This window comes from Plecotus auritus (assembly GCF_963455305.1).
Source record: "Plecotus auritus genome assembly, chromosome: 3".
NCBI classification, from domain to species: domain Eukaryota; kingdom Metazoa; phylum Chordata; class Mammalia; order Chiroptera; family Vespertilionidae; genus Plecotus; species Plecotus auritus.
The window spans coordinates 16,596,664-16,610,085 of record NC_137772.1 but is presented as its reverse complement, the minus strand read 5'-3'; the positions used below and the strand labels follow the sequence as shown (position 1 = coordinate 16,610,085).

At 45.0% G+C, this 13,422-nt stretch overlaps 1 protein-coding gene across 5 annotated transcripts in view; it reads right to left on the bottom strand.

The window, feature by feature from the left end:
* Positions 1 to 10,582: 10,582 nt before the first annotated feature.
* DLC1 (DLC1 Rho GTPase activating protein) overlaps positions 10,583 to 13,422 on the bottom strand; it is a 460,437-nt gene continuing 457,597 nt past the window's right edge. For all 5 annotated transcript variants that reach the window (XM_080661952.1, XM_080661951.1, XM_080661954.1 and 2 more), the window contains one exon: positions 10,583 to 12,888. In XM_080661952.1, the coding sequence (XP_080518078.1) occupies positions 12,768 to 12,888 (121 nt within the window). In that variant the 3' untranslated portion in view covers positions 10,583 to 12,767. The remainder of the gene's footprint in view (positions 12,889 to 13,422) is intronic.

Genomic DNA, 13,422 nt, shown 5'->3' with positions numbered 1-13,422 from the left:
GGCTCCTCCCCTCTCTTCCCGAGGGCACTCTCTTGGTTCTGATGTTGGGGATCTTTTGTGGGTAATACTGTGTGGGACTCTCCTTGGGGAGACTTCCTACAGAATCCCCTCTTCACATCACCTGCAGACTTTTTTTTAAAAAAAAGTCAGATCTAATTCTATTGCTCTCTGCTTCAAAGCTTTGCAAAGCTCCCCCTTGCCTGCAGAGTGGCATTCTAATTCCTTAGTATGGAATGCAAGGCCCTCCTCAATCTCTCAGGTGCCTGCTTCTCCAGGCCCTTGTCCTGCCACACCTTCCCCAGCAGAGCACCCTCCTCCAGCCGTGCAGGACCCTCCTGCGTCCACATCCAGCCAGATTCCTGCAGGCAGCCCAAGTTGCCTCGCCTGGAATGCATTTCCTCCCTCTCCCCTCTATCATCTTTTAACAGCCCGCTCAGATTCATCTCCTTCTGTCGGTTTCTGAGCGGAGTCTCCAGCACATTTTATTAAAATTATTTCTCGCCCTAGCCAGTTAGGCTCAGTGGATAGAGTGTCAGCCTACAGACTGAAGGGTCCCAGGTTCGAGTCTGGTCAAGGGCACGTACCCCAGTTGCAGGCTCAGTCCCTGTGAAGGAGGCAACCAATTGATGTGTCTCTCTCACATCGATGTTTCTGTCTCTCCCTCTCTCTTCCACTCTCTCTAAAAATCAAGGGAAAAATATCCTCGGATGAGGATTAACAACAACAAAAAGTAATAAAAATATGAAATTATTTCTCGGTCTGTCTCCTTAAAAAGACTATAAGCACTTCCAAATCAAGAGGGGTCCCTTACACTTCTGAGTCTTTCCTTTGTTGGCACTTAGTAGGTACTCAACAAATTTTCTGAATTACTAACCAAGTAAAATTCTAGGGCCAAAGCTAAATTCTAGAAACTCCATAAAGAAACGAAGCTTCCAGGTCTTTACAGCCTTGCTCATGGGGTCTGACCACCCAAGCTTGGGTGGTATTAATCTTAATTAATGTTAATCTTATGAGTACGTAGTTTATTGTAGGCACCAGTTTAAACTAGAAAAGAATAAGAAACAGACATTCAGAAGTAATAATACATAATGCTTACTCTGCGTCAAGCATGGTTCTAATTTCTTCACTGTTGTTTTCTCTGTCTTACAGATATGAAAACTGAGATTGAGTAACAATTTCTCTGAGATCACACAGTTAGTATAAGAGACTCTGTCGAGAGTCTGTGCTCCCACCTGCTCTATAATATGTCCTCTGGTATAAAAGTAAAAATGACAACAGCTGCCCAGCCGGTGTGGCTCAGTGGTTGAGCGTTGACCTATGAACCAGGAGGTTGTGGTTCAATTCCCAGTCAGGGCACATGCCCGAGTAATGGGTTTGATCCCCAGTTAGGGGCCTGCAGGAGGCAGTCGATCAATGATTCTCTCTCATCCTTGATTTTTCTATCTCCTTCTCCTTCTCCCTTCCCCTCTGAAATCAATAAAAGTATATTAAAAAGGAAAAAAAAGAAAAAGACAGCAGCTAACAGAACCTGAGTGCTCACTGCGTACCGGGTTCTAAACGCTGTAGGTGGTTTACGTGACGGAGCCCTGGACGACTTCACCCAGCAGTGCTTTGTCGCCCTCATCTGTAACATGGGATACTATTGCCTCTGACCTCTAGGTTTGTGGTGAGGATTAAGTGAGATAATACACGGAAGAAGCAGAATGGTGCAGACCTACTTATTAAAGGAACAATTATTCATGCAACCCCAATGGGTACTCAGTGTTAGGGAGTGAGGGCAAGGAAAGAGGAAGTGACACCACTGGCCGGCAGTGACGAGACAAGGGCCCCAGCCCAGAAGAGTCAGAGCATCAAGGCTCTGGTTCACCAAGACACTTCATGAACCTGTGCTTGCGCTGGGAAAGGTCACCCTTTCTAAAAGCCACCCTTTCTCCTGGGAAAGAAAGAGCCCATTCATCTTTCTCCATCGTAGAGGGACCTGGATGCTCTTTGCAAGCCTTCTCTTTCCACCAACAAATTTCCTTTGTCTTCAAACCTATGCATCTCCCTTACTTACTTCAAGTCTGTGCATACGTGCCCCTGAACTTAAAACACACACACACACACACACACACACACACACACACACACACACACACCTGCTCTTTCTGACTACCACCACCTACGGCTGTCTGCTTTACCTGTCTAACTTATTGAGTGACCATTAGCCCTCACCCCAGGGTCTTACTGTGTCCTTTAATGTTCTCTCTGTAACAAGGTAGCTCTCCTTGCCCAAAGCGGGCAGAGGATGAAGAATCTCTCGGCTTCTCTAGCAGAGATAGACCGAGTACTTGTAATGTCGTAGAAGCAAGAGAAACAAAGTGATCTTTCTGCTTTGCAAATTAGAGGGAGCTGAAGAAATTATTTTGCAAAACTTTCATTTTTATAATTTTTTTTAAAAAAGGATGTGGGGTACAAGGGGAGGCATATGGAAGTGTGGGAGATGGAAAGAGATGAAGAAGGAAGAGAGAAAAAAGAATTAAAATGGGCAGCCAGGGGAGGGCTCGGGATAAAGTTGGTTTGAAGGATCAAGAGAGAAAAGTCACAACGAAGAGAGGAAAGAACAGCGTGAAGGAACAGGGACCAGAGTGACATGAATCCAAACATCAAGAGGATGAGAACAGGAAGAGGCCAAGAAGTTAGTGAGAAAATTGACATGAAAAAGTGACATTTCAGCCCTGGCTGGTTTGGCTCAGTGGTTAGTCGGCCTGCAGACTGAAGGGTCACCAGTTCAATTCCGGTCAAGGCCACGTACCTCGGTTGCAGGCTCTATCCGAGGCCCTGGTCGGGGTGCCTGGGGGAGGCAACCAGTTGATGTGTCTCTCTCACATCGATCTTTCTCTTTCTCTGTCTCTTCCCCTCCCTTCCACTCTCTCAAAAAGAAAAAGTAATGCATTTCATTAGCCAACATAATTAAGAGAATTGGGCTCTTTGGGTGTCTCCAAATCCAGAGATATTTGCAGGAGGGGTGGCCAAGACTTAAGAATCTTATTGAGTACTAGAGGCCCAATGCACGAAGATTTGTGCAAGAATGGGCCTTCCTTCCCCTGGCTGCTGGCACCACCTTCGCTCTGGCCAGAGCCCCCTTTCCGCCTTCCCACGCTGCCCAGAGCCCCAGAGCGGCTGGGGCGGTGCAGAACCCTGCCCCTGGCCACTCAGCACCTGCATATGCAAATTAACCCGGCATCTTTGTTGGGTTAATTTGCATACTCATTCCTGATTGGCTGGTGGGTGTCGTGAAGCTACGGTCAATTTGCATACTACTCTTTCATTAATGTAGATATTTCACTAATTACACCCTGCATTGGCGCTTCTTTTGTTTGCTTCCTTCTCTTACTCCTTCTTTCTTCTTTTGATGTTTGAAGGTTTTGCTTTATTTGGAGGCACCATCCCTTATATTTCCTGATTTTATCTCTGTACTTGTTTTGGGATTACATGGGTTTAAAAGTGGGTGAAAACAAATAAATGGAGTCACCAGTCTTGGAAATTGCTTTTCTTATTATGTTGTGAACCAGCACTGTCAAAGATCACCAACAATGCAACCCTGATGTTTAAATGGCCACTGGTACTTCAATGTCAGGCTAAACTACCAACAAAATCATCCAAAAGGGGAGACTGTGGATGTGCATGGTCCTGTTGGATCTTTCAGGGTAAGAGGCCAACTATAGATGGCCATGGGTGGCACTGAGGGCAAGGGGAATCTGACCCAATAGTGTTTGTGGAATTAGGGTGGTTAAAAATAAATAAAACAAAATAAATGAATAAACCAGCAGCTATACCCTTATCCTGCCTTACTAGCCAGGCGGCTTTGCTTTCTAGAAATGTAGCTTCTTTCCTGTTTGTAACATGGCAGGACAACATACCAGGTAATCCATTTTCAGTGTTCTGGATCAGAATAGCTCTTTGAGAGGCTGCAACATTTTGCATGGCCCCAGGAGGTTCAAACCTCTTCTTGCTTTATAATCTTTACAGGCTGTGCAAACTGTAAAAATATGTTTTTTATTTATTTTAGAGGGAGAGGGAGATAGAGACATCAATGGTGAGAGAGAATCACTGATCAGCTGCCTCCTGCATGCCCCTCACCTGGGATTGAGCCTGCCACCCGGGCATGTGCCCTGACCGGGAATTGAACCGTGACCTTCCTGGTTCATAGGTTGACACTCAACCACTGAGCTACATCGGCTGGGCCAGGCTGTGTAAACTTTTAATTTCCTGCTTTCTTGGAATGATTTTCAGCGATCTCATCTTTTTACATTTTGAAATTTTGCAATGAAATAGGCCTCGGTTTATCTTTGTTAGTGGAACCATACATCCTATCGGCTGGCCCAGAGGTCAGGAAAACTAGTTTCTCCGGCCCCTGGCAGTAAAGCCCCCACGGCCTGGATGAATTATCCCGAGCTACGCGCTTGCACAGGGCGAGAAGCCTTCACTGAGCGAGGCGCTCTCCCTGAGCTCCCGTGGGAGGTGTCCAGGGCCCTGGACAGGCTTCAGCTTTAAAAGCCTTCTTGAGCGGCTTTTCATTGAGAACACTCTCAAATCACATGCCAATAACAGCGATTTCTCACTTCTTGCTAAGGTTCTAGCCTTGACTAGCAATTATAAATAATATGTATCTATACTGGAAACAAGAAAAGAAGTGCAGTAATTCAAGTTATACCATTTAATACATTTAATGGAAAAAGAGTGGAGCCTGTTAAGAAATAAAATGAAGGTATATCTTTGTTTTAGAGTTGTTGCCACTGTTTTGGGTTCAGACACCTCACTCTTATCAGACCTAGATCAAGAATGCAAAACAGGTGAAGGATCAAGAGGTACAAACTTCTGGGGGGCGGGGGACGGGGGAGAGGGTGGGAGGTAAGAGATCAACCGAAGGACTTGTATGCATGCATACAAACATAACCAATGGATGCAATACACTGGGGGGTGAGGGCATGTATGGGAGTGGGGTGGGGGGCAATGGGGGCATATGGACACAAATGTAATACCTTAATCAATAAAAAAAATTAAAAATAAATAAATAGTTTAAAAAAAAAGAGTACAAACTTCCAGATTTGAAATAAGTAAGTCATGGGGGTGTAATGTATGGTGTAGGGCCGTGGTTGGCAAACTGCGGCTCACGAGCCACATGCGGCTCTTTGGCCCCTTGAGTGTGGCTCTTCCACAAAATACCACGGCCTGGGCGAGTCTATTTTGAAGAAGTGGCGTTAGAAGAAGTTTAAGTTTAAAAAATTTGGCTCTCCAAAGAAATTTCAATCATTGTACTGTTGATATTTGGCTCTGTTGACTAATGAGTTTGCTGACCACTGGTGTAGGGAATATGGCAATAATATGTACAATGGTGACAGATGGTAACTAAACTTATGTGGTTATCATTTCCCAATGTAATTAAATGTCGAATCACTGTGTTGTACACCTGAAATGAATATAATATGTCAATTATGGTTCAACTAAAAAAACACAAAACTCTCCTGGAAGGGCTCTGACAGCTGCTGCTGAGTGGCCAGCCCCCCAACGTGAAAGGAAGGCTGCACCAGGGCAAGGAAATGAGGGACAGGGACCGACCCCAAAGGGACCACCGTGGTGGTGGGAACAGCAACATCCGTGAAGGCCCCTTTGCTCGCAGCGAGCTGAGGGGAGTACTCTGACTTATGGAGCATTCCTTCATATCAGCTACAGCCTTTTCTCTGGTTTGGACACATACAAACACTCCAGCAGCAAAGAAAGAAAACAGCTCATCAGCTCGAGCTTAAGAACCGCAGAGGCTGGCCATAGGCTGGGGGGACGCATGTGGCTGGTGGAATGTTGAGCGAGTGATCTGACCTGAAATGATGCCAGTTAGATTTTTACAAACATTTACCATTTTCCTCCCCACCCCCTCCCTCCCTCCCTCCCTTCCTCCCTCCCTCCCTCCCTCCCTCCCTCCCTTCAATCCTTCTGCCTTCCTTTCTTTTTAAAGAGATTATAGGTGGGAAAGAGATAGGATTTGGATTGCTTGGAAAAATTCTTTTATCTTTGAAATAAAACTTGTACAAATACAGTAGCCACTAGCTACATGTAGCTATTTAAATTTAAACTAATAAAAATGGAATAAAATTAAGCATTCAGCTCCTCTGCCACACCAGCCATATGTCAAGTGCTCAAGAGCCACATTGGCGGTGGCTGTCCCAGCAGGCGGAGGTGGCCCGTGATGGCAGAATGTCCTCGTAAGCTGCTGCTCTAGTTTCTTGCGTTCCTTTGCAAATATTATATAGTTACTTTATTTGTTTATGTCTCCCTACCTCTTTAAACCTTGTCCTTATAAAATGAGGCTAAAAAGGTTTCCTTCAAAGGACTCCTAGAAAATTTAAATGAGATACTAATTGTATGTAAAGCATACATCCCAGTTCCTGGCACATGATAATGCTTAATAAATGGCTGCTCAACAAGTCCACTCAGCCTGGAGCCAAACACATTTGTATTTCTAAAGTGCCTGTAACCTACAAAGTCTTTGGAAACAATTTCTTTGTGAATCAGACTATTTTTTATGGGAACAAGTCACCCATCCTGGTTGAGAAGAGCCATTCTCAGAGTCACAAGGAGAGTAAGACTTTTGCTTCCACCCTGCTTTGTTGCTTAATAAGAAAGAGGAAGAAAGAAATGAAAATCTCCTTTGAGGAGCAACATTTCTCTCCCTAATTCGATTTTTTAAGAAGTCCAATGAGATGGAAAATCTCTGCAGAGGTGTTTATACTGCAGGAGTCAACACAGCCTTGGGCCCAGACAGGCAACCCGGCTCCACTTATGGGAACTGTGTATGCAGCAAGGCTAATTACTCCGGGCCACAGCTGCCAACTCCATTTAGCAAACTCCTTGCCTGCAAAGGACTGATCATCCCCTGGGGAATGGGCCCGAATTCACTTTAACTGCTTGGACCTACCTGCGCTTCCTTTGCCACGGGCTCTTTGAGCTCTTTTGTAATTTGCATTCCTCAGGCAAGTGGAATTTAAGTTTCATCCTGATGGAACACCACGGTGATATGCATGCTGTTACCTCACTGTTCAGGATTTCTGCTTTGGAATCATTAGCGGACGATTCAACAGGCAGGTGAGGTAAAGCGTTTGGCTTCCCTTTACACAGCGCCTTCACAGATACCTCAGCTGCACTTCATGGTATTCTTGAGGTGGGAAAGGATAACGAGGGATAGCCCGAAGTCACAGGACAGGATTCTGGTGCTGGGCTGCAAGTTAAAGAGTGTGCGAGTACAACCATGCACCTCATAAAGAAAGACATCGCAGAGTGAGTGCACGTACACAGACCCAGGTGGTCCAGCCTACTACACAGGGCCACTGTATGAGATAGCCCATTGCGCCTAGGCCACAGCCTGTACGGCAGGTTACTTTACTGAATACTGTAGGCTATTTTAACACCATGGGATTCGTGTATCTAAATTTATCTAAATAAGAGAAAGGGAGGGAAGGGAAGTGAGTGTGTGCCTCCGCACAGGGCAGGGGGGCCAGGCTTCTGGGCTCCCCTCCAGCCTAATCTCCCCTTGCTCCACCCACTCAGTGCCCAGCCGAGTGTGCAGGGCAAGTGCACAGTGTGCTGAACATCACCCTCTCTAAACCACCCAGCCCTAGCAGTACATTCAACATCGGCGTAGGGTCCAGACTTTATTCGACGACATTTCAGTAAATGACCAATTGCATATACGGTGATCCAGTCAAGATTAAGATGGAGCTGAAAATACCTACCGCCTAGTGGTATCACAGCTGTCATAGGTCTGTCTGATTATAGTTGATCTACAGTGATGCCATGGGCTAGATAGCCTGGGGCACTCGCCTGGGCCATGAGCTTCCCACAGACCTCTCCCCTTCTAAACCAATGTGACAATCCCCGACCCCGGGGGTCCTTATTGCCATTGCAAGGTGCTCTTCAGCAAGAACGATCAGGTGACTTTAAAGAAAACAAGTTGATTACTTACAGGCCCTGGAGCTCACAAGGCACCTAGAGGGCACACAGTGAGGTGAGAGTGGAGGGAGAGCCTGGGATCCTGCTTTAATTGGAGTCAAGGCTGGCGGGGAGGGGCTCACTCTTTCCTGGTGAATTTAAAACACAAGATCAAGAATTTAGAGCACAACCCTAGCCGGTTTGGCTCAGTGGATAGAGCAACGGCCTGTGGATGGAGGGGTCCCCGGTTCGATTCCGGTCAAGGGGCACATGCCTGGGTTGTGGGCTCGATCCCCAGTAGGGGGCGTGCAGGAGGCAGCCCATCAATGATTCTCTCTCATCATTGATGTTTCTATCTCTCTCCCTTCCTCTGAAATCAATAAAGATATATATATATATTTAAAAAGTTAAAAAATAAATAAAGGCACAGGGAAGAGAAAAAAGCAAGTAGCCCAAATAGTTATCAATCAAGGTCTCCAAAACAAAGGAGCCTGGGACGGGGAGGGGCCGGGCTCTTTGTCCAGTCCTGAGGATGGCCGTGTGTGCATTCCAGGTAGCCTTCCTTGAAGCGGATGCTTTTGAAATCAAAGCCTGCATCACACACAGACACAAAAGCCAACTGTCAGGGCGCACAGTCTGTCATGTGTTTGTGGAGACGCTGGTGGAAACACACCTACTGCACGGCCTGTATAGCAGTATAGTTACAGTGGACTATAGCATCCAGTTTGTGTAAGGGGCGCTATGACATTTGCACCTCAAAGTCGCCTAAGGACACATTTCTCAGCACGTGTCCTGGTCATCAAGACACGCATGACTTTAAACGTTCCCCTGGATGCCGTGGAGCAATGTGAGATCGCAAGGTTGGGTGGACCTGGCTGCAGTCACACCACAGCTGATTGCTCTGTGCTGCAAAGGGGAGAGTCATGTCCTATGTGTCACAGGGAGGCCTCAGTGGAGTCTTCATGTACTTGAAACCATATACTCCGTTTGCAAACAGAACTCCGAGTTCTTTCAACCATTGACCAGAAACAAAACTTTGGCCTCATATTTATCTTGCCTTAATTTCTCCTTCAGCCTCTCGGCAATGGGATGACAAATGATTTAATTACTTTGAGATTTTTTAACTAATGTGTTATTTTGCTGTGGATCTTCATTTCCCTAGAATTCTTTTTATATATTTTTATTTCAGAGAGGAAGGGAGACATAGAAACATCAATGATGAGAGAATCACTAATTGGCTGCCTCTTGCACGCCCCCTGCTGCGGATTGAGCCCGCAACCCAGACATGTGCCCTTGACTAGAATCGAACCTGGGACCCTTTGGTCCACAGGCTTACGCTCTATCCACTGAACCAAACCAGCTAGGGCTGGATTGGGCTTTTACTATGAGATATTTGCTTCCCAATCAGGAGAAGATCAGTAAACAGGAAATGGTCTAAGGCAGCAGACCTGGGCTGGAATCTCAGCTCCTCCTTCCAGCTCTGGGTGTCATTTTTTTAAAAAATTCACTTTATTAATTTTAGAGACGGGAAGAGAAACATTGACGTTGATTGGTTGCCTCCTGCATGTGAGCCAACCAGGGATCAAACCCACAACCTGGGTACGTGCCCTGACCGGGAACCGCACCGCCACCTTTTTTGGTGGAAGGGGCAAAGCTCTAATGGAGCCACACTGGCCAGGGCAGCTCCGGGTCCCTTAATTGTCACCATTTCTCTAAGCCACATCCTCTCCTTAGACTGAAGAGACGGCCCTTGCTTCGTGGGTACCTGCGAGGCTTCATTTTCTGGAAATATTCCAAGTAATTTCACCTACAAATTGGTAGGCAGGATACTTTAACAATTACCTTGAGTTTTGTTAAGATCTTAGCTACCCCTCCCAGCACATAGAAACCTGTCCTAATGTCATTAGGTGGCATTATTACTTTTTATTTTAGTACCTGTGAGGGAAGATTTTAACTCTGAGAAGGCAGGGCCACGTCAGTCTTGCACACAGCTGTTTCTTCAGCGTTGAGCAGAGTGTCAGGCAGATAGTAGGTGTTGACTAACTGCTTTGCTGAGTAAATTGGCGGTGCCATCAACACCATGTAAATCTACCCGGGTGCCCATGAGATTCCTGCCTCGTCCTGTAACCTCATGAAGCCCATTAGAAACTCCACTTCAGAACTGTTCAAACAACTGAAGTATTAGTTATTTCAGGCCTAAGATACTCTGATTTTACATAGCCCCCTGGACACCAGGTCTGAAGGCAGAGGCCAATTTAAAAAGCCTTCAGTCTGGGTGTGTCTTTTCAAAACTTACAATGAAGTTGGGTTTTCCCCCTTTTCTATGCCCAAAGTGAGTATTTGTCAAACCTCTTCTAAGATCAATATGACATCGTATCTGGGAAATGCGACAGGTTAAAAATTCCATCTCAAAGAAACTCAAATGTAAAGAATCAGTATGCATAGCATCTCTATACGGTTATCTATGCATATTTGCTAGTTTAAACTTTTAAGATCCCATGTGGTTTAACAATGTCCAGTCTTTTTAATCTCAAAATGGGCAGTGATGAACCAAAGTGGGGGCTTAAGACGTCCTTGGCTCTCTTCCTTTTCAAATAACAAGAGAATTCAATCAATCCCATTTAGCAAATAATCAATTTATTAGGTGCCTACAAGTACAAACACTGAAGCCGCTGCAGGGGAGTACAGAGACGTGCAGGAGAGCGCTGCCCTCGGAGACCTCACAATCTCGGCCATTCGTCACAGTTAGTACGTTGTGGCGATATCACTCTCGGTGACAGAGTTCTTGCTCATGTTCACATCCTTTGAAATCTCCTCTGGTCACATGTGGGAGAAATCCTTCCAACGGGAGAGCCAAACCGGGGGAGCGAGACCTTTGGTGGGATGAACCGGTGACCTTGGCTTTGCTTAGGAGCATCTTTCGGTAGCTGTTGCGCTTGTTCTTGTAACTTTCTCAGCGTCGTTTCCCAACGACCTCGGAGAGCATCCCCAGGCTTCCCGAGCCTTCACCGGGGCTCCCTGGGTGCTGGCGCGGGGCTCAGCGGCAGTTTGGCCTTGGGATGATGTGCAGTCCGATTTTTCCTTCAGCAACTCCGTGCTTTCGCTGTGGTTGGTGCTAGAATGATATGCCTTGCAGTCTGTGGTGTTCTGGGTGGGAGGGAGGAAGATGCATTGCAGAGGAGAGCAGGCCAGACTTTTCCCTTAAACATTTAATAGTGCACTTACCGATTATATTCTGTACAGATGCAGAGCACATTATAAACCTCTTCTTTTATTTACTTTTTCTCTTAGACTGTATTCATGTAAGTGTATTTACATTAGGAAAACAAAAAAGCCTTGAGGTACAAAACCCAAAAGAATATCTGAGGTATAAATACAAGTATATTTTAAATAATAATCTTTATCATGCTTAATCTATGTTTGAAAGCACAGTGGACATGTGTACATGTGTCTTAATAGAATGGTATATACAACATACAATCTTACAAATCTGAAAGCCATTAAAATTGAATATACAAGTATATCTTCATGAAAAACACTGATATCCAAAATACTCAAATTTTAACACTCTAATCTGTCCCCACCAATTCTTCAAAGAACCTTGGAAATAACACTGACAATGGTAACTAAATTACGTTATAACAAAATAAAAATCCTTCTTGCAACTCTCATTCATACATTATTCACTTTGACCCATACTCAATAAATTCACTAATACTGTCTCTGAAGCCGACCTTTCCCATTACAGTAAAACCTGTATAAAGACCACCCTTCCAAAACTGTGCTGGTATCTTGCTTTTTCCTGTGATACCTGTTTGCCATTACCATGAAAATATATTCCAAGGACATCATTATAAAGGAAAAGAAAGTGTAGAAAAAAGCAAAGCAAAAAAAAAAAAAAAAACTAAACAAAAAACAAGAAAAAGAAAAAAAGCCAGAAATCCTATTTGCTGTTAAGGGCAAATGAAATTAATAAACCTGTTCAGCTTTCAAAAATGCTGTTAATAACAACCTACAAACAACTTTTGCAATCACGTCTAGAGAGAAACTGTGTTTGAAACGGGAGATGCGAGTAAATTCACTACAATCACTTTTCAGGTAAAGAAGAAGTTGATGGAGGAGTCTGTTTAATAACTCAAGAAAAAAAAAAAAAAAGGACAAGGGTAGGCTGTCTGACCCCTCAAAATGAAAGAGTCCCCTTTTAAATTTCTGGATGGATCCATGGGTAGTCAGATATTCCAGGTTAAACTGAACCTGATGCATCAATATCCTTCCTGGAGGCATCTCAGTGTGCCAGACACTGCGTCCCAACTTACACATCTGTGCCATTCAACCAGCAACAAACAAACATACACACACGTCTCTCTCTGTGCAAACCTTTCTTCGCTCATCTCAGTGAGAAAACCTGTCAAAGAGTACCAACTATTCCAGTGGATACACCAGCCCCTCACCACGCTGCAAACAAAATGACATAGGTACACATACACCAAGATCACAAGAGAATGAAGTATCTTCATTATCTTCTGTAATGTATTTATAGTTTTGCTTCTCAGAAGCAATTCGCATAAGAATACATTTTTTTTTGCAGTCTTATATATTCCAGTCAAGATCTGTAACACAGACCTTAAACCAACAGGAAGCAGCTTTGAAAATGTATCAAATCACTACAGTCGATTCCTATGCTCCAACTTGCAGTTTTGTTTCCGGATGAGACGCAGAACCCGTGCTTCCAAGGACTGGCAAGGGCCCTGGGAACCAACGCCCGGAAGGTGGGGAGGTGAACAGTGGCGCTGCCTCGGTGATCACCTGGACTTGGTGTCTTTGCTTTCAGCGTTCTGATGACAGAAAGAGTCTCGGATCTTTACAACTTCGGCTGCACACAAATGTCCGAAAGATTTTGTGTACCACTCTGGCATGTGGCCCCTGGAACAGAGGAAAAGCAGACCAATGATTCCAGCTGCAAAGCCCTGAGTAGCCGAGGGGAGTTGCAAATATACTTCCATTTCCTGCTCAGCAACATGTGTAAGTACAGGTTGCTCTTCTTGTGCCAGGGCAATCTCCTGGCCTCTCCATCACACACTTGGAACTGTAAGTTTCCCAAGAAACTACAGATTGAGTAAAACTATTTAGGGAAAGCTGCGGCGTGTTAACAAAAACAGGGCACACGCGTGCCTGGAGAAGTGCTGAGACGTAAAGATTTCCAACGAGACTTTACATAACCTGAGAGCCACTGTGGACGGAGTTTGCAGAGCTTCATTTTTTGTCTGTAATGCTGCATTGCACTACTTTTCTGATACTGATACACACTGATCTATAGCAAAGAATATATAGGCCTGGTTAATTACGAAAAGGGCATGTCACATGATTCAGACATCTTTGACTATAAAATGAGAAAGCCCTGCTTGCTTGTTCAAACTCACATTTCCTGTGGCTTTAAATTCATGGCAGAAGCACCAT